General features: G+C 38.5%; 2 protein-coding genes and 1 long non-coding RNA gene across 4 annotated transcripts in view; 1 reads left to right on the top strand and 2 right to left on the bottom strand.

Moving 5' to 3' along the window:
* Positions 1-443: 443 nt before the first annotated feature.
* Positions 444-2581, top strand: cmc2 (C-x(9)-C motif containing 2). 2 transcript variants are annotated; one of them, XM_034870367.1, is made up of 5 exons: positions 444-767; positions 968-1041; positions 1554-1624; positions 1711-1782; positions 1906-2581. In XM_034870367.1, the coding sequence occupies exons 2-5, from the start codon at positions 1005-1007 to the stop codon at positions 1987-1989; spliced, it is 264 nt and encodes an 87-aa protein (XP_034726258.1). In that variant the 5' UTR covers positions 444-767; positions 968-1004; the 3' UTR covers positions 1990-2581. The 2 variants fall into 2 exon arrangements, with proteins under 2 accessions (XP_034726258.1, XP_034726266.1); XM_034870375.1 differs by lacking the exon at positions 968-1041 and having other exon boundaries at positions 446-767; positions 1508-1624.
* Positions 2582-6077: 3496 nt separating this feature from the next.
* Positions 6078-22934, bottom strand: part of LOC117943915 (chromodomain Y-like protein 2) — a 27047-nt gene continuing 10190 nt past the window's right edge. The window contains exons 2-7 of the mRNA XM_034870354.1: positions 19897-20503; positions 17290-17507; positions 8981-9153; positions 8699-8909; positions 8390-8533; positions 6078-8308 (exon numbers count right to left, since the gene is read on the bottom strand). Coding sequence (XP_034726245.1) covers positions 8150-8308; positions 8390-8533; positions 8699-8909; positions 8981-9153; positions 17290-17507; positions 19897-20503 — 1512 coding nt within the window. The 3' untranslated portion in view covers positions 6078-8149. The remainder of the gene's footprint in view (positions 8309-8389; positions 8534-8698; positions 8910-8980; positions 9154-17289; positions 17508-19896; positions 20504-22934) is intronic.
* Positions 10964-13585, bottom strand: LOC117943939. Its single transcript, XR_004656462.1, has 3 exons — positions 13573-13585; positions 12359-12361; positions 10964-11021 (listed from the first exon to the last, which is right to left on the bottom strand). It is a non-coding gene; the product is annotated as an uncharacterized LOC117943939 (long non-coding RNA).

Genomic DNA, 22934 nt, shown 5'->3' on the forward strand with positions numbered 1-22934 from the left:
TCTGCACAGCATAGACTGTATATTAATATTAACGGTCTATGCTGCACAGTATTGGAAGAAGTATTCGTAAAGTATCATGTAAGTAAAAGACATTACAAATGCTTCTTTAGTAAAAGTACAGAAGTCTGTATATGAACTATAAATAAAATGTGGTAAAATATTAAATGCGACATGACCGTTAACTAAAATAATGGTAGGCCTACACACTGTACTGTCACAGCAACAATAGAATCAAAAAGAACAACAGGGCAAGCGTAAAACAAAACACTTTTGAAATGCATCTATAAACTAAAACGGAAGTAAGTTAATAAGAACCATCTTGTATCTCCTGTAAACTTCCGTCATCAAATGTCCCGCCTTTTATTATAAGAACACATGCCATTGGTGTGTTGAGGGGGGGGGGAATCGAATGCCGATTCGCTGGTTCACCGTTCTCACTCAATCCGCGAAAGAGTTACGAAAAGCTTTCATTGTTGTCATAATACACCTATGGACGTATCAGGCAGCGTGTCCTACAGGTACTTGCTGTTCTTGTAGGTTACCCTTGTGTTGGTAAAAGACCAGCATATTTAGTCAAAACTGTAGAGTAGTATCCTGCTTCGTTATTCAACGTGGGGAAAGCGAAACCTAACGTAGTTCTTGCATGGACCTATGCTGTCTCAAACGATAAACGTTAGCTGAGGCCTAGCTAACATTAGCAGTTAGCTAACGTGACATTTTACTGAGGTTTCCTGGGACACTATTCAGATGACACATCTTTCCCACTGGTAAGGGTATCATAGTTGCAGTGCAAAGTGTTATTAAATAGCTTATAATAAGGCAGTAGATAAACATTATGTGTAGTAAGTTGTTCTATTACAATATAATGTCTCGAGCATGATTCAGGATAAATGCAGGTAGTTTGTCACATTGACACATATTCTCCCTCTGTTTGTGTGTGTGTGTGTGTGTTTGTGTACGCGCGCAGGTAAGTGTCCACTGGAAAAACAAACCCCATCATTACCATGACAGCTCAGGAAGGAGAGGGATGGGGAGGCATTAGTATCCTTTAAACATCATGTCCTCTGCATAAACATAGCAATGCTGAGTTGACGTGCCGTGTATTAACTAGCAATGAAACAATTTTCTCAATCGATAAATTATTTAAGCCATTTATCAAGCAAAATGCAAAACATCCACCGGTTCCAGATTTTAAGCAAAACAAGCAATTTGAAGATGTCACATTTGGCTCTGAGAACGTATTATCTATTTTTGGACATTTGACCAGACTGGATTAATTAACAGACTAAATACACAAATCAAGAATAAAAGCAACCATTGGTTGCAGCCTTATTATGTTCAGCATATTCCTCTGTAATGGAAAAGTGCAGTACTGCAGTGCAGAAAGCAAAACTAAGTTTAAAGGCAAATGTATTGCCACTTAATGACATCTCTTCCAGGTATATTTAACAGTAATGGTCAACTCAATGCTCCTCGATCAGTGCTCCTTTTGTTTGTGAATTTTCAGTATGACCGCAGAAGTACAGTAAGCCCTTAACTCAACATGCACCCCGACCTGTCACCTCACCTGCACACGGATGAGTGTAATGAACTGATAACTCTTCTGAGGCAGTGTCACACTGAGGTACATCACTCTCACATATTTGATTGCTGTGTGCTTCATATACACAGAAAACCCACAATGTAAATCTTGTTTCCCGTTACCATCAGCACAATGTCTTGAAGTTCTTTGGCACGTGTAACGATGTGGACCGCGCTATGCGTCACTGCCTGAAGAAAGAGGTCTGTCAGTTATTTTAATGCATTTTGTGATTGAGACGCAACGAGCGCTCTGACAGCATTTTGGTATTATCAGAACTATTGTATGATTATTAAAGCTTTCTTTGTTACCTCACCATTCAACAGAGACTGGAGAAGCGGGAGCGCAGCAAGCAGCACGCACAAGAGATGAAGAAGAGGCTGAAAGAAGGGCCCAAAGAGCAGTTCTAAAGGACATTTTACTGCAGCTTTGCCACTGCAAGTTAAAAGTATGAAGATAATAGGAAATTAAAATGACACTGTGTTACAGGCCTCCCCTGCTGTTCTTATGTCAAGACAGAGGAAGTCTCTTGGCACATTCATCGGAGTGTGTAATATACTAGCAATGACCGAAGTATCATGTGCTGTGTACTATGTATTATTTGGTTTCATTTGAGAGGCAAATTACTTAAATATTGGGATCATATACCAGCAATGATAAGTCAACATGCACAGCTTCCTCCTATATTTGCTGGATGTGAACCCTTTGAACACAGTTTGTATTATCTGCACAGACTTAAACTTGCATTTTAGGTCAGCATAAAACAACAGCATAGGGTACTTTTGGATTAAAGATTGCTGTTGGACATCATCATTTATTTCCCCCTCTGTAGTAGCAGTACTCTACAGCTCCATCAAAGAGATAAGTGTAGCTGGCGGCGGAACTTTTTTATCAAACCGTTATTTAAGTTGGCAGGACACCTCAGAATTATTCTGGTATCAGTTTTATTCATAAAGACAGGGAGAGTCAATTTCAGGGTAATAGAGATGCATGTAAAACAGAACCAAAACAGGCAGACCAATGGCTGGGGTTTACTCTCAATTTGAACATCCACCCATGGCACTCATTGTTGTTTGAATGTTGATTTCAATGGGGAATCATGTTGATTTGTTACAAGTTTGATTGCTTTCAAATAAAGTTAAATTATCAGTTAATTTAATAATCCATGTTTCAATAGTGTGTCGTCATTGCAAAACAAATTAGCCGTCAGTATCTGCAGAAAAGACATGAAAGCATTTACATTTATACTATAGTTGTACAATTTTTTTGTACCCACTCGGTTGTTACTGGGAATTGTTGTAGATCTATAAGTCTCAAGTGGCAATGTTGTTAAGTTCGCCACTCAAATGGCATGTGATTGCCCAGACCTGGGTATTGATCTCAACTGGCATGATGTATGGTCTAACTTTCCAGGAGTATCTCACAATCTAGACCATCAGCACATTCACCAAAATGTCATTAAAGGACATATCCAACCCCCAGTGAAAATGCATCACATGAAAATAATTAACAGCCCTTTATGCACTTTCTGCCCAAGTCACATATCTACACATGTTATGGGAGTGTGTCTCGTTGGTCAGTTCTGGAACCGTTTAGCATTCCAAATTTCCGCCTTGTAAAATGTAACTGTGCCTGTTTCTTGATTCTGAATGACCTGTCAGCCTTTCAGCTCCCTGGGACTCAGAAACGTGCTGTTTGCTGGACTTACAGCTGCAAAGAGGATGATTGCGACCCGTTGGAAAACACCACACGACCTGTCTGTCTTCACGTGGACCCTTTCCTACCTGTAGTGCATCGCTGATTCTGCTACAGCCCGGACCTCACAGCGTCAGGACCTCAGACTTGCGCAGGTGTTTGGTCCCTTGACTTGTACCTGAATTATACTAATTCTTTATCGCTGACCAGAATAACTGCTGAATGGGAATAACATTCTATGTAGCCAAAGCGTTAGATTTAACTTGGTGAACGCTGCAGAAATCCAGATCAAGGTGTAAAGAGAATCCAAGCTCTAAAGTCCAGTTATTAATATTTTAAAGATTTCCACTGCATCTCATGTTTTTCATTCAGCAACGGGAGCTGGTAAAGGTGTAATGTCTCCTAAATGTAATCTCGGGTTACATGTTAACTTGTGATCACCTAGTCTTGCTTTGCCAGACCCTCCTCCAAAGCGCGCTGATGGAGAATCTGGCAACTACACACAGAATTCGGTATAAGGGAAGAAAACTCTGGTTTAATGACATTTTTTAAACCAATTAGAACCGTCATGGGCAGTGCTGAACTCCGCATGGAGCCACTTCAAAATAGTCTTGCGAGTGAAAACTGAAATTGGACAGATAGTCTATCTCGCTGTATCAATTTACCCTGCAGAGATCTGAGGAGCAGTTAACTATAGTCTTCATAAATCCACCAAATTTAAAATTCCATCACAAAGAAAGTGGAAGGAAACGAAAAATACATGCATCCGGGGGAACTTCCTGCAGCACCGCAGTATATATGCCAGTGGCCACCTAACCCCTCTCTTTGACTAAGGATGGTCTCCTCAATCTTTCTTTTGCTTTGTGATTGATTTTGCTGCTGTAACACAGGAATTTCCCATTTTTCTTGGGATCAATAAACATCTATCTATCTATCTATCTATCTATCTACTGGCCCTTGGTCGATGACCTTGCGTTCACATAACTGAAAGTTTATTAATAGTATCATGAAATGACACCTGGACATCTCTGTTTGCTGAGTGAATACCCTAAGATGCTGTTAAGGGCTCAGAATCATTATGCAGTGCTTTTATGCTTGGATTTTCTTCACCTTATTTTTAAGGACTGTTACTTCCTCACAAACATCACAGGAAATAGCGAGTGCCTGCCCTTCCAACAACAGGACTGAGTTAAAAGAAAACAGCACTGAACGATGTGACCAGAAACCGTTTCAGAATTAAGCTCATGTCCGTTATATCTGAAAAGGTTTGCCTTAAATATTGCAATAATGCCAAAAGAGACATTGTGGACATGCTTTTTCTTATCGATACAGTTATTTTAGTAAAAATTTGCTATTTATTTTCTCTGTGTTGAAGTAAGGTTAGGTTAGCTGACTGGGAATTCATATATATCTATCTATCTGTGTATCTATCCATCTATCTAATAGAAAACTACAGAGAAATGTCTAGTGGTTTGAGCAGATGTAAAACAAAGAAACACATTGTGAAAGCACGGTTTCTTTATTTGAAGCAGCTCACTCTACCCATCACAATGTGTGGATCAATCTTTGACTGTGACAGCTATTTAAATTGTACGGCACCCCAAGGTGTGCTGTGAGACAGTGTGGAAAAAAAAAACATGAATAAGGAGACACCATATAGGGAAACATACATGGGACAAAAACATATTATGGTTATAAAAGACAGTCATTTGCAATAAATAAGGTAACAACTTTGAGTAGTTTTTTTTGTGTTATAACTTATTACTTTAACTTTTATTATCAAACCCACTTCAAACTTCATGCTGAGGTGGGAATTTGGATTAAATGCCTAAAGGAGAAACAAATAGTTCAAAACAAGTAATGAAATGCATTTTATATCTCGGGTGACTCTATGAAAAATAGATCCCATGTGTGATTAGGATAGTGTGATTATCGCTCAGTGGAGCAGAGTGATTTGCATTCAGTAGCCACGTTACACAGGTCGATCTCATCTCTCTTTGGGACCCTAAATCCAAGCAAGAATCAGGGATATTAACTGTTTTTTGTTATAACAACACAAGAGGAATATGGTTGAAGAGGTGACTGTAGGGACCTCAAAATCCAACAACTACTTCATTATTTAAGCCTAATGGAACCTTTGGTTACAAAACTGCTTGTTTCTGTAGCTGATTATATATCTGACAAGTTAGGATAAATGCACAGGCACTATTAACACAACTACAAATGTTTTCATGAGCTTAAGTGAAAGTGTGTTGTATTTTCCTTGTAAATTTAAGGAAAGTATTTAATGACTTAAATTCCTTCATCAAACTATTAATAATTCCCTGCAATCAAAAAAAAAAAAAAAATTAATGATGGAAGTTTAAACAACCTCACGAAGTATTACTGGAGTCTTACTCTTCAAATTGACAATTCTGAAATTCAAAAAAATTCATTTAATTGATCAGCTGTTGATCTGTACCGGATGTAATACTTTTTTAAGCACAGACCAAATTTCCTCCTTAGCATTGAGTATAAAAAAATGCCTTGTCAATTGATACCCAATTTCAATACCTAAGGAGTAAATCTCATCGGCGTCAGTGAGCCAATAGGTGTGCAGCGTGTTTCTACCAAGATCTTATAAAGCTGCTGATTGGCTGTCTAATGTTACACGTCACAGAGACACACAGGAAAAACTACGTCATGCATGGAGATGGTGCCCACGCAGTAAGAGCTGAAAAATAAATTAAAAGATTTGTGCCAAAATGTGTAATGTTGTAATCCCTTTTTGTTAAAATTGATTTTTTTAAATTGGTATTGAAAAAAGTATTGTTCAGGAACCGTTATCAAACTCACGGTATTGGTATCAGTATCAAAAAATGTTAGAATGATGCCCAGCCCTAATTATCTAAGATGCCTTTTGATAATTTCCAACAAATGACCTTATCCCATGTCAACTGAAAATGTTAACATTCAAGTGAGAATAGTGTTTACATATTTTGGTCTTTGAAATAATGCATGTATAAATGATCTGACCCATTTTGTTCAAAGGTTTTATGGGATATTTTATAAAGGATGATGAAGAGAGTTGGGGTTCTTCTGGAGAAAATAAAACCACATGGCACCGCACATTCAAACAGTTATCTCAAATAAATACAAAAATAAACGGCACCATTTCTAACAATAATTACAATGTTTATACAAAACATATTGTACCTTGAAATACAAGGTATTCAGACAGGCAACACATGTATATATACAGTATATTACATGCCATTAGTCACACAAAACAGTCCACATAATATATCATTCTGTACTGCATGTGTACCACTGCAAAAATTGACAAATATCTTCAGAGATTTACAAAATAATTTTCACAGAACAACATTTTTTTGGTAAAACAAAATAGATCCCCAGGTGTAATATACATCCCAATGTAAAATTTCTTGAAATCTTGGGTCATCACATGCAGATAAGGACAGAGTCGACTCCAGCTACATGACTGTTTGCGTTTCCACAATATAGATCACTGACAATTAGTGTAGTCACAATGTGATTACCACGAGGACTAAGTGATTATAATCTCTTTTGTGTGCTGTGAAATATAAATACACAACTAAGAAATACTGTCAGGTAATGTCAGTATGATGATCACGCGTTTCACACAATGACTTTCTGCATTGATACCTGGAAGCCATGTAATACATATGAACCACCACGTTACTGCATGCACAGCTACTATATGTAGCTCAAACTAATGAATCTGCTGAATCCTTCCATGTGATATGTGCCCCCCCCTTCATTTAATCATGTAAAGTAATGTTGTACTCAAACACAAAGTGCCATTTGACTTAGATAAAATGGACCCATTTGTATGTTTAGTGCCAGCATTCCCATGAGGCTTCCAGTGTTCTCAGTTTCCACATATCTTCCTGATTTGCATTAAATGATTCTATTTGTATTTATACAAGTTTAATGATTCTCTTGCCGTTTTTGTTGTAGGTGAAATCTTTTTTTAAAGCAGATGAATTTTGACAATATAAGGATCATATTAAATGTACTTACGCACTAATCACCTGACGGTCTCATTAGTACACAGGTATTAATCTTAATTTCATGTAATGACGGTGTGATGATGATAATGAATTTACTGGCAAACAAGATGTCTGTTCTGTGTAATCAAGACTTTACAGTTTGAACAATGAATAGCATGATGAAAAAAGAGGTTACATTTCTTTTAAGTGTTTCATGAAGTTTAAAGCAGTCACTGAATGTGATCCACTGACAGGTATGGGCATGTATGAACACTTGTTGCAGGTTTTCTTCTGTCCATACAGAGAGGACGGATTTTGCATTTAAGGAGCATAAACGGTGTCCTCGTGCAAACTCTGATATACACTTCAGTACAATACAATAAGCAAAAGAAAATCCTTATATTCAGAAAGAAAATCTCTTACACACTTGTAATTTTATATATATATATTAAAAAAAAACATATCACCTATTTATAGACATACTCTGATTTCAGACATCCTGATCATTTCATACACACATACATATGTACAGAGACACTCTGTATCTCCCTGAGGAACAACCATCAGTGTGTATTTAAGCAATGCGCATTTGGCCCTTTCCTCTTTGACTCATTGAGAATAAAACATCTAAACAGGTATGGGTCCAATAAATATATGTTGATTAACAGAAGACAAAGATGACCACTTATTGTTGGTAGACATGTAAGCAAACTGTACTCCAGAGAATCCCGTCACTGATGGATCGAAACAAAGACCCTTAATGCAACCTTTCCTTCAATTTGAGATCACACCGTTATCATCCTGGATGTCTCTCTGTAGATAGCCTTTAACCCACATCCATCAGATTTCTGGGTGTTGATCATCACTTCTCATACGCCTTGTTGTGCAGGTAACTGAAGAGGGCCTCTAGTCCTTTGGTTGAACACCACAGCTGCTTCAGCATCCGGCACTCTTTGTCATTCACTTCCTCCAGGAGTGGCATGAGGATACTCCTCACCAGGCATTTGGATTCTTCTAAAACCTTTTTAAAACACGGAAGGGAGGAGGGTTATTTGGTTACATAAAAAAGGCTTTCCCCTGGGTCATCTAGATCAGAACCTACCACTGCATTGCATGATGCCATTTCCTTCACACGCAGCATCACTTCTTGGTTGAATGTGGTTGGCCAGAAGACCTGCGACACCAGACCTCGACTGCATGCTTCTTGTGCTGTAAGTTTTCTTCCACAGAACAGCATCTCATTGGCCTACCATTGGGGACAGAAAGCGTGGGAATTACCAAGCATTTTCAATACGTCATGCACTCTAAAAATGTTAGATTTGGGTAAACACAGGGTAATTAGTTGTTTATCAGAGAAGTCAAATTAGATCAAGTGAAATTTGCCAGGCGCCTTGATACTGTTGGGACCCACCAGTGCTACACCAAGGATCTGGGGGAAGGTGTAGGAGGAGCATCCAGAGGGGGTGAGGTGGAGGGCTGCACATGGGGTTTGGAACCAGGCCCTCTCACTGGCCCACACCACATCACACAGGGGCAGGATGGATGCCCCTAAGCCCAGAGCAGGTCCGTTTACTGCTGCCACAATGGGTTTCTTGAAGTGGATGAAGGCCAACACAAACTCCCTAAAGGGGTCACAGAACGATCAGTACTAACCCAGTCAAGTCTAATGAATTGATGGATGATTTCTTCTTACCGAACGGCATCTGTGATACGGCTGCTCTCTTTTCTGCGGTCAGTGGACAGACGGCCTATCAGATACGACGGCTCCAGGCCACTGCAGAAAACAGTCCCCACGGAGCTGAGCAATAATAATTTACTGTCATCAGCAGCTGCATTTCCCAAAGCTCGACACACTTCCTTCATGATCTGAAGAGAAATAGGAGGAGCATATTATATTATTAACTCACCTGACACATGAAGAAGAAAAAAAGATACACTTATAGATGTTCAGTCCTTAGAGTAAGGCTTGACATCTACTCAAAATTAATTTGGGAGACAGGCCTAGAAGAAATAATGACAAACTCAGAGAATGCTACAATGCTCATTTCTTTATCTACAATACTTACAGCTTGTGAAAAGTGCATTCACAACAATGCTATTCATCTAGAGAAGGCACCATGGGATTAATATGTTTGCAATTTGAGGACCACAGATTTTCAGGATCTAATTCTATATGTGCTGGTCTAAAAGTTACATATATATTCAGAAATAATCTGGTTTAAATTCTTCTCCTGGTGCTTTTAATCTTCTTGCAAATAAAAATACTAAATGCATTAATAAAGTGACAACATATCCTTTTTAACACATCTACAAACAACAAATTCTTTCAACAAAGTGGAAGGAACGATTATTGTGTCAAGAAATTCATGTTAAAATGGAAGCATACATCAAGGGTAGCCACATTCTTTTGGACCAGCACTAGAAAATCAAATTCACACAACAATTATATAGCACAATCTGGCAGTATCTAAAATGTATGTGGAAAAGCAAGCAGCTGCAACTCAAGATGTCTACATAAAAGACAAGAGGATGGTAGCCTCTCAATTCCTAACTTCAAACACTATTTATTTTCCTTTGTGTTGAGGTCCCTTCTCACCTGGTTGAATCCAGATACATCCGTTTGCTCGGGGTCCTTAGAAGATACCATGATAGCCTTGGTCACTCGTGACGTTCTTTGTGCCAACGTTTCTAACAAACTGTGCCAAGTACGCTTTGGCCCCATTATCTCACATCTTTATCAAGACTTGGAGATTAGCTGAAACATACTGCCATGTAGCTTGTAACTGGAACACTTTTCCCCCTATATGCAATAATATAGCACTCCTGATTGGTGGGAGGCCGATAACCCACAGTGGGAACAAAGGGGAGTTTGTTGTTTAAAACACATCTTTAGCGAGGTTGGCTTGTTACCATTCTCTGACTTGCAGAACATATTAGATCCACCACGTTAATCTTTTTCTTTTACCTCCAGTTAAGGTCGGCAGAGGCCTTTGCCCATTCATCCTATTTGGAAGTTATTTACTATGCAGCCTAAAAAACGTGGTATGGTGTGTAGGCTTTTTCTTAGTTCTGGGTGGTCTTCTGGCCGCTCTGCCCTTCCTATTGAGAGGATCTGGGCACGTGATGGCCCAGGCCTGGGTATTGATCTCGACTGGCATGATGTATGGTCTAACATTCCAGAAGTATCTCACAATCCAGACCATCAGCAGATTCACTACAATTTCATTCATAGGACATATCTCACCCCGTGAAAATGCATCACATGAAAATAATTAACAGCCCTTTATGCACTTTCTGCCCAATTAAAGCACAAGGCACATATCTACACATGTTCTGGGAGTTCGCTCCCGTTGGTCAGTTCTAGAACAGTATTGTATCCAAAATCTCCGCCTTGTTAAATGTGACTGTGCCTGTTACTGTTAAGGTCTTGAATGAATGAATGAATGACCTGTCAGCCTTTCAGCTCTCTGGGACTCAGAAACAAGCTGTGTTTTCTGGACTTACACCTGTTGAGAGAATGATTGCAACCCGTTGGAAGCCACCTCATGACATTTCTATCTGTGCATGGACCCTTGCCTTCTTGTATGTTGTGTACATGGAACTGTTGACGGAATTTGATGAATTTACTGTTTATCAGACCCCAGATGAAACAGATGAGCTTTGCTGGATGGTTTCAAGGTAACAATTGGTAGCTAACATTAGCAGATAAGCCCGTTGACAGCAACGGTATTGTTCTACACTGTCAAGCCTCTTACTCACCAGCACCAGATTGATCACACACAAAATGGATGAGCTACAAATACACATGGAACTGCTGCTTTATGATTTTCAAAAAAGCCTGGCTGAACACATTTATCAATATCAGCTAACAGCTAGCTCTAGCAGCTAACCATACAATCAAGCTACCCACCGGAAAGATCAAGACAGGGTAGGTGAATTAAAACAATGTCTGAGTTGAAAACACATTTTGATGTTACGCAAGGGCCCTGTTCATGTTCAACAGACATATTAATTGCATTGTGTGTCTGTTAAGAAGCACAAAAGCACTCTAAAACTTGCCCCATTAACTGCCGTTTTAGCACAGTGGAAGCTTGTACACATAGCTGCAGTTACTCAGTGTTGCCTGCATCGACTCAGGTACTCACAAAAGTACTTGCATTTCTGTAGCAATCAAGATTAACATAAAAATTGGCCGGAATTCTCCTTTAAAATTAATTTCTCGCTTAGCTCAGACCGCAGCTGAGATGTTTACATAACAACTTGCTGGGCAACCAGTTTCCTTGTCAGCCTGCCTGCTAGCAACAACTGACTTGACTGTATGTTGACAACATACAATTAATATCAGCAGTGCATCATTCAGCATCAACAGACCAGTGGTTGGACTTTGCTTGATGTGATGAAGAAGGTAGCAAGCCTACATTGTCAGACAGCCAACCTGATAAGAAGTTGTCTGGAAGCCCACACTGTCTACAGTACACTCTATTGCGGCATTTTAATTAGATTATAACCCCCTGACCTATATTAACCATTCAACCTCAAAGTTAATTTAATTCACTATGACAAAGCACATAATCTGTCCCCAGAATTAACTATAATGTGTGTGTGGGACTGCAAGTGATGTTTTTCTAGCAAGGTAAATTAAAAAGCCTGCACAGATACAAAAATAGGAAAAAGGCGATGGGCAGATGCTGGTTCCAGTCTGTGCAACAGAGAGGTAGAAGAGAGCAGTCAAAGTGACATTCGTTTGCACTGAGCAGATGCCTCAAGGACATTTGCAGACAAACAAAAGATGGTATCCACAACAAAGAAACTTGCAACAGCAAGCATCTAGAAATGAAATCACCACCTCTAGGAGTGGGTATAAGTCAATCAATCACATTGTATGCCCTTTTTATAGTTCTTCCCAGTTTCCTAGGGCCTTTTGATGTTTATTATATTTTCTGTAGGACCTTTTTGATTTCTCAAAGCAGAAAACACTTGCTTTTATTTGGGGCTATATCCAAACCCACTACCTTGTTCACTGCTCCATATAGAACAGACAGTCTAGAACAGATAGTTTGTTACACAGAACCATCTAAGAAGTGTTTTAAATGAACAATTGCGGCTGCCATTCACACCTAAAACATTCCCGTAGCTGCTACTAACACCTTTATCAGACACTGATTGGTTCGGTAAGCTGGTAGTTCAGACACGAATGCACTACTTATAGCCTGATGGACAAGATGGATTTTTGTGTGATATGTGATCCCCCAATTCTCGAGTTAATAGTAAGGTAAATAGAGTGCCATGGAGATACATAAGCTCAAATAAAATTGCGGACAGGGATTATGGTCACACAGTGAATGGGGAATGATTTAGGACACAGTCGAGGTGTCTCAGAGGCGTTTTTATGGATCCCACTGCAGTTCTAGGTCAAATGCTACTTTGCTCATTCAAATGTCAAAATATAATGTCAAATTCTTGTAGTCAGTGTGTTATTTGATAGTATGATTGTCATAAAACACAGGATGTTAATACCAATAGCACAGTTGCAGCTACTGTGCGTCAAGCCAGAAAGGTGACGGAAAGAGTACCAGTTAACAACTTGGGGGACTTTCTCATTTAAAGGAAGCATTGAGTGTTCGCATGACATATGTTTGGGGATATTTTTTAAGGTTGTCGAAAGCCATTCAGTAGGCAGATCCGCCGACTCTCTTGTTTCTGTAGCTTCAAAGACTGAGCAACAGTGAGGGAGCTATCAGAGCGGTTTGATAAGCCCGCAGCTTACGGGCTTACTGTCACACATGAAAGCACACACAAACACACACACACAGTTTAGGCCACTTCAGTGCCTATAAAGTACAGGCTGCCGTGCATACGGCGCTGTATCAAAGCCAGAACCCCCCCATGGAAGATATAAGACGCATCCTGCCATCTGAGGGGTTGGAAATCCTGTTTATTTATGATGATTTTCTATACAGAGGTGGATAATTGTGACACATGCCATTATCTATGACTAAACTCAATATTATATTAATTGACCTCAAAGGAATCTGTTATCCGTTTCTTTAAAATGTTTTCTAAGTGTCAACTTATAATAGATTAGTTTACAAAAAAAGGTTCATAAATTAACATAACTAGAATTGAGAATGGTTAGAATGCTTTGCTTAATAAGTATATTGGCAAAGTAAATATTGAATATACACCTCAATGACATTGCGTAGGCTAACACTGGTAAGAATCACTATCAGTTAATGCTCAGTAAATGTAAAAACACGGCATGTTAATTGTAAAAATTTTAAAAACATTTATGCATAATTCCAAAAACAATTTGTCACATTGACACATTAAAAACTAACTGCTGGTACAACCACATGGTACTTCATCAATTATCCCTTTATGCAATCAGGTAAAGCAGAGGCTAACAAAATGTCACAATAGTCAGTACACACAGTTCCAAAAGCAAAAAAGATCGGGGAAAGCATATACTGGACTGTAAAAGCAAGTTACCAAATAGTTCCAGGGGACATTTTTAATTGAGCAGCTTGTTGTTGATTGGAATGTGCAAATGAGCAACCAACTGCAGGCTGGTACTTTCCTGCAGGCAGCCAACTCTACAAGTGGATTCTCACAACGCAAGCAGCTGCAGTATCAGAGCAGAGAGCAAGTAAACCACATTCAGTGTTGTAGACGTCCCACCATTATTAAGATGTCATTTTCAAACCTCATGTAAAGCGCCACATTGTGACAGTGGCAATCATAAACACTCCAAAACAGGTACAGTATAGTGTTAGATCCAATGTTGGAATTATAGGCTTAGATAGAACGCGGATATACATGTCCATCACTGTGACAGATTATAGTAAGTCACAGCACAACTCTTGAATCAAGAATTTATAGTTGGTTCTGGCACTAGATGTTTGATTGACATGGAGCTAGCAGGTGATCGACAAATTGCTGAGGAGACTGTGAGAAAACCTGTGAAAAGCCAGTGAACACAAAAGCGTAAGTGTAAATTATAAATGCCTGTAGAGAAGACTCAGCTGGTTTATAATCATACCTGATCATAAGTGCACCTAAAATTAGAAACATCATGTTTTCAAAGATGTTCACTGCAATGGTAAATCAGCAATTTATGAATAATTTCCTAAAAACTTATTTTTATTGATTTTATCAAGCACAAACATCTGTTTTCAGTTTCAGTCATTCATCATTACATTCTGTCATTGCAAAAATCTAAATTAACCCTTTTATCTTAACAGCTGATTTTGTATAAAAGGATCTGGGTAACATTGAAAAAGTGGAGCAAACAAGTCGCCAAATTGCTTGGGCTTTTTCTTAGCATGTTGAATATCATATCTTGAGTATTAACCAGATGTTAGTTATCAATTTGGCTTCTTGCAACAACACCGGTTTGAACCAAACAATCTCAGGCTTATTAGACAAAACAGAAAATATAGCGTTAATCTTTAGTCATGAGTGTTATTTCTAAGTAAAAAGCAGTGGTATGCTTTAGTTCAACTGACGTTTTGCTGCAATAACTACAGACGGCATAACCCTGAGTTATGCTGTGCGTATCCCTAATTACTCTACTTGTAGCAATCTTGTTTGGCAGGAACTTTCTGTTTCGGTATTCAGGACAGAGTCCAGGAGTTATTTCCTAACCTTTTTTGCTGAGCGTTCATGCTCTTTTTTTAGCAACTCACTGTGTCAGATTCATGCAGCTAAATATATTCACACCTGTCAGCTGTCAAATAAAACAACAGTTTTCTAAAGTTGAATACCTCTCCTGGAACAGATTAAGAGTACCTGAATAGGCCCAGGCCATCTCTACAGCAGTTAATGACGAAACGTTGCACATTTATATTTCACAAACAGAGATCCATGGCAAGTGGGATACAATCAAAAAGTTACATTATTATACATAGGTATTGATACTGCAGGGACCACTGGGACACAGGTGATGCGTTCATTTATGTGACTTATCAAACTGGGCGTCCTGTAAACTTCGGTATACGAACTCTATTACCGTAGTCTATCTAAGATGCACCTGAGCCAGACCTCTAAACTCTGACGTCATCTTATTGAACAGATCCCTCCCCCGCTGCATCTTCTTTCTCTTACTCACCCCCGCTGCAGGAGCAGCAACAACTCTTCTCTCTCGTCACTGGATGGCTCTTTGACCTCCACCATGCAGTCCCACATTGGACTCTTTCTACATTAGCGACGCAAGAGCCTGCCTCGAGTAAAAAAATGTAGCACCAGCCGCTGTGACACAAAGTCTGCCGGCTACAGCAACAGCTAACCATAAAGGAAGCTAACACCAAGGTGCTTACATGTTAAGCCTCAGACCTGCACATTCGGACAAACAACTGCATCCCTCAACATTTGGGTCCAACAACTCTTCACAGCCTGGTCAGCCATTTAACATAGCATGGACTGGTAATGTAATAGGAGTAGCATAATGCACAGTGTACGGGCTAAGCACAGGACTGTCAAAGTTTGTCAATGTATACGTATGCTATTTATTTGGTGTAACGTTATTAATAACAATACTTCGTTAATCCCGCAAGGGGAATTTACAATTTACACTCTGTTGTTATTACACACATTACATACAGGCCTTAATTACATACACATGCACTAAATGGAGAGATGTCAGAGTGAGGGGGCTGCCCATGGAAAGGCGCCCCAAGCAGGTTTTGCGTGTTTGGTGCCTTGCTCAAGAGCACCTTGGCAGTGCCCAGGCGGTGAACTGGCACCTCCACTTTCACTGAACTGTATTGTTGTGATCGTAGTACTCAGAGGCTGAACAAAAACATGCACATTCTTTCACACTCACACACTTCTTCTGTTTCTTTTAGTAAGAAATAATATAGTCTGGATCAATGTTTCCCAAACTTAGGGTCGGGACCCAAAATGGGTCGCAGACCCGTTTTATTGGGTCGCCAATTGGCAGAGTAAAATGAATGTCAATCTTATGTGAATTAGCGTTCTTTTTTTCTACCCTGGTCTGTTCAGCTCAGATGCTTTGTTTTTTTTTCTCTCTCTCTCTTCTCTCATCCTAGGAGGGGATAAGAAAATGAGTTGAGAAAGGAGTGAGACACAGAAAGGAGAATAGAGACCTTTACGGTTTTTGTTTACTTTTATAATGGAATAAATATACTTCATATACATTTAAATTCATGGTTTGTTCCATCTTTTGTCCACAGTTTAAAAATGTAGATGTTACAATGATTCATGGTGTATTTTTGTAAATTTGGGTCCCGGGGAGACACCAAATTTCTCTCTTGAGCTGAAAAAGTTTGGAAACCACTGGTCTGGATCAACGATAGGATAAAGCCTGACATTTGGCATGTGATGTCAGGCCCCTTCTGCTCTCTTTGTTGCCGTTCTCAAAATCCCTAAGCTACGGGAAACAATGACAAACTTTGAGCTAGCGAGCCAAATGCTGAAAATGGCAAGTTCTTTCGGCGAATGACCATACAATTTTACAAAGAATATGTGTATGGCATTTATTCTCTAACTGGGAAGTTTTGAGACCGATTGGAGCGGTTTCCCGTGGACAAAGTAAATTGCATTGCCAGACTTTACTTCACAGCGCTGTGGAGATAGATCTGGCAATGCAAGACTGGATTAGATACTGTTTGTTTTACTTTAAGTTAATCAATTTTGTGAAGAAATGCTTGCTATTGAATTTAGTACAGAGGTAAATCTTGCCAACCTCTAATATGTCAAGAGCTCAAAAATCATTAAACTTTTACTAGTTATTAAAGAGTAGTATATTTTATGGGTAGTATATTTTATGGGACATTAAGTAATTTCCAATTAATTATCATTTTCCTGTTTTAAGGTAAGTGTAAATTAAATCATTATTTTGTCATTTACTTAAATCATTTCTTTTTGATAATTATTAATAACTTTGCCATTTTTAATGCAATTTAAGCTGATGCACCTGCGATGCATTGATCCATGGAGAGAAACACAAAAACATGGGGGACAAATGTACATTCCCAGTCTCACCTCTGGTGTCAGAGCGTTGTTGTCTGTTGTTTGACTGGAGAGCAGAACATGCGTGAAGCCTTCCTCCTTCCTGACTACAATGTCTCGGAATCGACAGCTGGTCTCGTTCTGTCGCACGTTGTACCTGAGCCGCTTGTCGAACACATAGCCTTTCTCCTCAGCCAACTTCCGCTTTACTGAGCTGTGTAGATGCATCTTGCCATTGGCGAGAGGGGAGCCTGACACAGAGGAGGGATGACAAATCCATTCAATGTGTCTTCTCAGACTTGAGTAGTTATTAGACACTTATGACAGAATATATCAATTAAAAAAATTAGGTGTAAAATGTTTTGTATTTCTCAACCTCGGTGGTTGACAACCTAATTTTGTCCATTATAATATCACATGTTGCCATGAACATCTATCTGCATGCATGTTAAAGTTGAACGAGGAGGTTGCTTTGAAAATGTAAAGGCCAACATTTTTACTTTTTACCCACAAAATACTGTATTAAAATTACATGAGAATAAACTAAAAAATAAAATTCTTTATCATTAAAATAATCTTTAAATGGAGTCAGATATTAGTACATGCACACCAAGTGTAGACTGCTGTTTATAGGAATTTTGTTGTTAGCCATTTCTTTGTTAGTTGTCTATCACTGCAGGATTCACTGAATTTGAACTTTTGTTGTTTGCATGAATATTTCCAGCTTGATTACCATACACCGAGCTACGTTTCTTTTCCTGCTTTGCAAAACTTTTGCATTTGATACGTAGTCTTAATTACTTTCCATCGTTATCAGGCTTTTTCCACACAAAGAAACCTTGACTCATGGGAGCGATGCGATCTTTAGGGGACATGAATCCAAAAACTGTAGTTTGACACCCACATTGAAAAGTTTTCTGTGAAAGCTAAATGGATCAAAGAAGAAAGAACCACAATTAAGCAGTGCATGGGTCATTTATCTAAGATTTAGTAATGCATACGTGAGAAATGATGAGAAAAAAAAGTCAGTGGAGAATTGAAACTACTAAAAGTCCTCAATGAGAGCCTGTTTTGACCATGAGTGATTTCAAGATGAATAATGCAGGAAAGCTGTATACCCAACTTGCGCTTAAAAAGTCACTAGTCATAGCAAATTAACAATTCCAGATACTTTTTGCATGTGTCTTTTCCAGACACATTTTGCAATCTAAGATCACATTTTTACTGACCACAACCGCTACCACTGTCATTACTAAACATTGTGCCAAAATATAAACAATGATGTGGCTGTCGTTAGTGGGCTTATTTCCTAGATTCTTTCTAGAAGAATCCAGCGAATTGACGGTACCTTAATATACCATTACGTGATATAGATGATTTAACGTTAACACTCATTTTATAAACAGTATAGCAACAAAACAAGTGCTGAGGGACCATTTTATTTTTATTTGTTTAATTTGCTTGTCATGACGTTGCAAGAGGACGTCCTGTCACTGTTGCAAAACCTCAAAGGGGAGAGAGATTGGATAAATGTTCACCTGAGTTCAGTGGAGCAGTGTAGGCAACTTTATGAAAATAATTTTATAGCACTTTTGAATGTGAAAAATATTATTGTTTTGTGATGGTTAGGGGCCAAAATCCTTATCACGTTTAAAGATTTGGTTAATTGCAAAGCCCTCTATACCAATATGGACCCATTCTGCACGTTCTTTGTATCTCAAGTATAGAACAGTAAAAGTACCCGTGTCTCATAAGAGGACAAAACATTCCTTTAATATGTATTATGGACAGTGACAATGGAAACATAGATATTAATTCTACCGCTTTCATGCTTCCATTGATATTTAAATAAAGTAGAAAACAATTCTAATGTGGATTTTCTGTTAAACAAGTCAAGATAACTTTTTGAAAACGTTTGTAATGATTAACTATGGTGGTGCAGGTCCTGGACTGTGACCCAGATGGAAAATTCAAAAGGTGTTATCAGTTGTTCCAGTAGTAAAGAACCATAATAGGAGCTTTAAGAGATGTGTGTTAGCATATCTCTGCAGCATAAAAGTAATCTGTGATGAAACAGGAAATACTCATCATGCCAATATAATTTTCTTTTAACTTCTATGTATGTAGCTGCCTAGATGTAAGCACAATTCATTCTCTGCATTTGACCCATCCCTCAAGGGAGCAGTGTGAAGCCATTGACAGCGCACGAGGACCAACTCCAGATCTGAGCCAGTGCCTTGATCAAGGGCACTGACTGGAGAACCTTGTAAATGCAAACATGGGGAGAACTCTACACGGAAAGGCCCGGAACGACTTGGATTCAAACCCCGAAGCTTCTTGCTGTGAGGCCACAGTTCTACTTTCAGTCCCTGTTTTATTCATGTCCTGTATTATTAATGTAGAAAAGTCCACCCTCCACTACATTTTTCATAAGAAACAAGCAGATACATATGCATGGCTGATATTAGCCATCAGCTCATTTTTATTGTATCACTTAAATTAGTATGGCATTAGTTAGGCAACCCTATCTAAATATGTGGAGGAAACTTCCACATGACAAAAACCATATCTACCAGAAATAAAAAATCTAGCATCAGCTGAGCTCTGTTTTTCATTTAATTTAATTTCTTAGTGCCTTACCTGACTCAGTAGTGAACTGCTGTCCAGTGGTATCCATGTCTCCTAGTTCTCCATCCACTCTGTCCAAAGGCAGTCTATGCGACCTTGCTGCTGTCCTGTACATGAGAGGATCTATGTCTCCATTCTGTAGTCCATTATGAGGAATCCTCACTGGGTGAACAAAGGGTGGCCCTCCAGGGGGAGGAGCCTTATATGTCATGGCTTTGCTTATTCTGTCCCCTAAAGCAGGTTTCCCAGGTCCAAGACCAACCTTTCTTTGCTTCTGAGTGGGTCCTGACCCTCCACTTCCAATCCCTAGAACAGCTCCTACTCTAACGCCAACAGCTGGGCCTAACGTCCTTTTCTTCTTTCGGGCTTCAGACCGAGCTCTGGAGTTTTCTGTAGCAGATAGCTGGTTGGTGACGAGGGGCTCTTGACGATTCTTTGGAACTTTGGGCCGTTTGTGTGAGTGCAGTCTCAAGCTGTTGAACTGGTCAATGAATTCCTCGCAGTGCAGTAGGTGATGCTCTGGCTCCCATGTGTCCTCCTTACTTCCATAACCTTTCCACCTTATCAGGTACTCCCACTTACCCTTCTTGTTCCGCCTCTTGTCCACAATCCGCTCCACCTGAAAGCAGCATACAGAAAGGTAGGTAGATAGTATTTTAATGGCCGTAACCATTTTTAAAATACAGGTTTACTAGTTTTTCCACTCCACTAATATGAAAAAATGAAGAAAAATAAAACTGTATGTACTGATAAACTGATCAGCCCAAGGGTTCACACAGTGCATTAAAAGAGATGTTCCATGTTAAATCATTCTTAAAAAGAAAAAGATTTATGAATACAGACTCAAACAGAATATACAAATACAGTTCATAAGATGATTTTATAATGCAGAATTGTGGGAGTACTTTATTGCCAAGCACCACAGCTGCATTGTGAGTCCAAAACTTGCTTTAAATATTTATGATCCCGAGAATGAAACAGCTTGTTTTTTGGTTTAATGGCATCATTGGGTCAAAACTTCTTTCTACTTTGTCGGGGCACCTGGTGAGCTCACCTGGTTGAGCGTGAGCCCGCTCTATAGAGGATCAGTCCTTGTTGCAGCAGCTGCGCGTTCGGTTCCGACCTGGGCCCTTTGCTGCAGGTCGGACAGCTGCTAGAACTCCCCGGGAGTTCATTGTTCACATGACCCTGTTTAAAATCGGTCTAAAGTAGATAATTAAAACAACTTTTTTTTTTTGCCACAGAAAGCTAAGGATTTATTCTTTCACGCCCTTATGCTGGATGCTCGCAATGACGTCAATACGTTACGTAACGTCCGGTCCAAAACGGGCTAAGAACTTAAGATGGTGACAGTGTATTTCCCCATTATGACCGCAGGAGCTTGTTTACATGATCCTTTAAAAATGATCATGAATAAAAAACATAACAGCTAGATTAGAGCATTAACTATACATATACATAGTTATATATATGTACATAGTTATATATATATATATATATGTACATAGTTATATATATATATATATATATATATATATATATATATATATAAACTAAATGTAAACTGTTCAAATAACTTCTGCAATGGAAAAGGAGCCTACCTTGGTATGTTATGTCACTTCTTAGAGCATTTTCAAATGCTTCATAACCCTAAAATCAGTACAACCTAAGCTAAAGATTTATGTAAGTCAATAAACTGTAATTATTAATAAAAGCATCAAACTTGTGTCATAAATAAAAATAAAGTAAATCCGACGTGTTTAAATCAAATTCTACTTAGTAAACAAAATAATATTGATCTATTAATATAAATATTTCTAAATGTTTAAACATTAAAAAAATATAATGTAAAAAAAAGGTACATTTTGTGACATATGTCAAGTTTAAGATAAGGGCTCATTCCCTGCAGCAGAAGAAAGATAAGAGACCAGAGCGGAGCTGCAGGCTGCCATTATTAGAAACCTTAAAGCTTTTCGAGGTCAAACTAAAACTTATTAAAGTTTTTTTATTTTACTATTATATTAGACCAGCATATAGACACCACAACCCATCAGCAAATGTTACTATTTGACACCGGCACTTAATTATGTGCAGTAATTGAATAAACCCGGCGTAAAAAGTGACACTCGTCAGAAACTATACACATTCTTAACTAAATGTAAAGCATGAAATAACAATTAAAAAACAGGAGCCTAAGATCTCCAGTTCAATGGAAGAAAATAATTAGTACAGGTGTCTTCCTCCGTCAGCACGGACAGCAGAATTACTTTTATCAGATAAAGTATGGTACGTTTGATAAAGTTAACATTTTAAAAGTAGGTCACTGTTGTGCATGACCTCCAGTTTAATATTTTTCAGCCAAGGACCCCTTACATAATAGAGAATATACCTTTGGAAAAATTATTTGACGTAGCCTATTTTTTCCACATCTTAGTTATGTGAAAGAACAACAAAAGAAACATTAATAAAAAAATATGAAACGTATTTGCAGATTTGGGAGATTAGAAAGTAATGTAATATTTTACATTTTAAATATAATTTGTTGAATTGTAAAGCCTTTTATAAAATAATACAAATCTTTATATTACAATACTTTAAATTATTGAATATAAAAACTTTCCACAAACCCCTGACAGAGTGCAATAGGTCAATGATATTCCTTCACTCCAAATGGCTTCCTAAGATAGTGCCGGCTACAAGCTTCACACAATTTGTTTGACTGATCACTCAAATAATCAATGAATCATTTAAAATTCAGTTTTGATTGCATTCAACTTTATTTGCAATTCAAAAAGGTGCTGAGGTGAAATTTGTGGTCAATAAGCTGTTCATAGTCCAAGATTTAATGAAGTATGAACAGGCCTCTTTTATAGAGACAGGATTTTGGCAGACCAAACTTTGGCTTTAATGGTAGTGAATACTGTTTATTCAACTCCAAATCTTAACTCTATTATATTTATATATATATAATAGAGTTAAGATACCCTGTAGAGATACCCTGTAAGATACCCTAATAGAGTTAAGATATATATACACACACACACATATAT

Source organism: Etheostoma cragini, chromosome 1 (genome assembly GCF_013103735.1).
Source record: "Etheostoma cragini isolate CJK2018 chromosome 1, CSU_Ecrag_1.0, whole genome shotgun sequence".
Lineage (NCBI taxonomy): Eukaryota > Metazoa > Chordata > Actinopteri > Perciformes > Percidae > Etheostoma > Etheostoma cragini.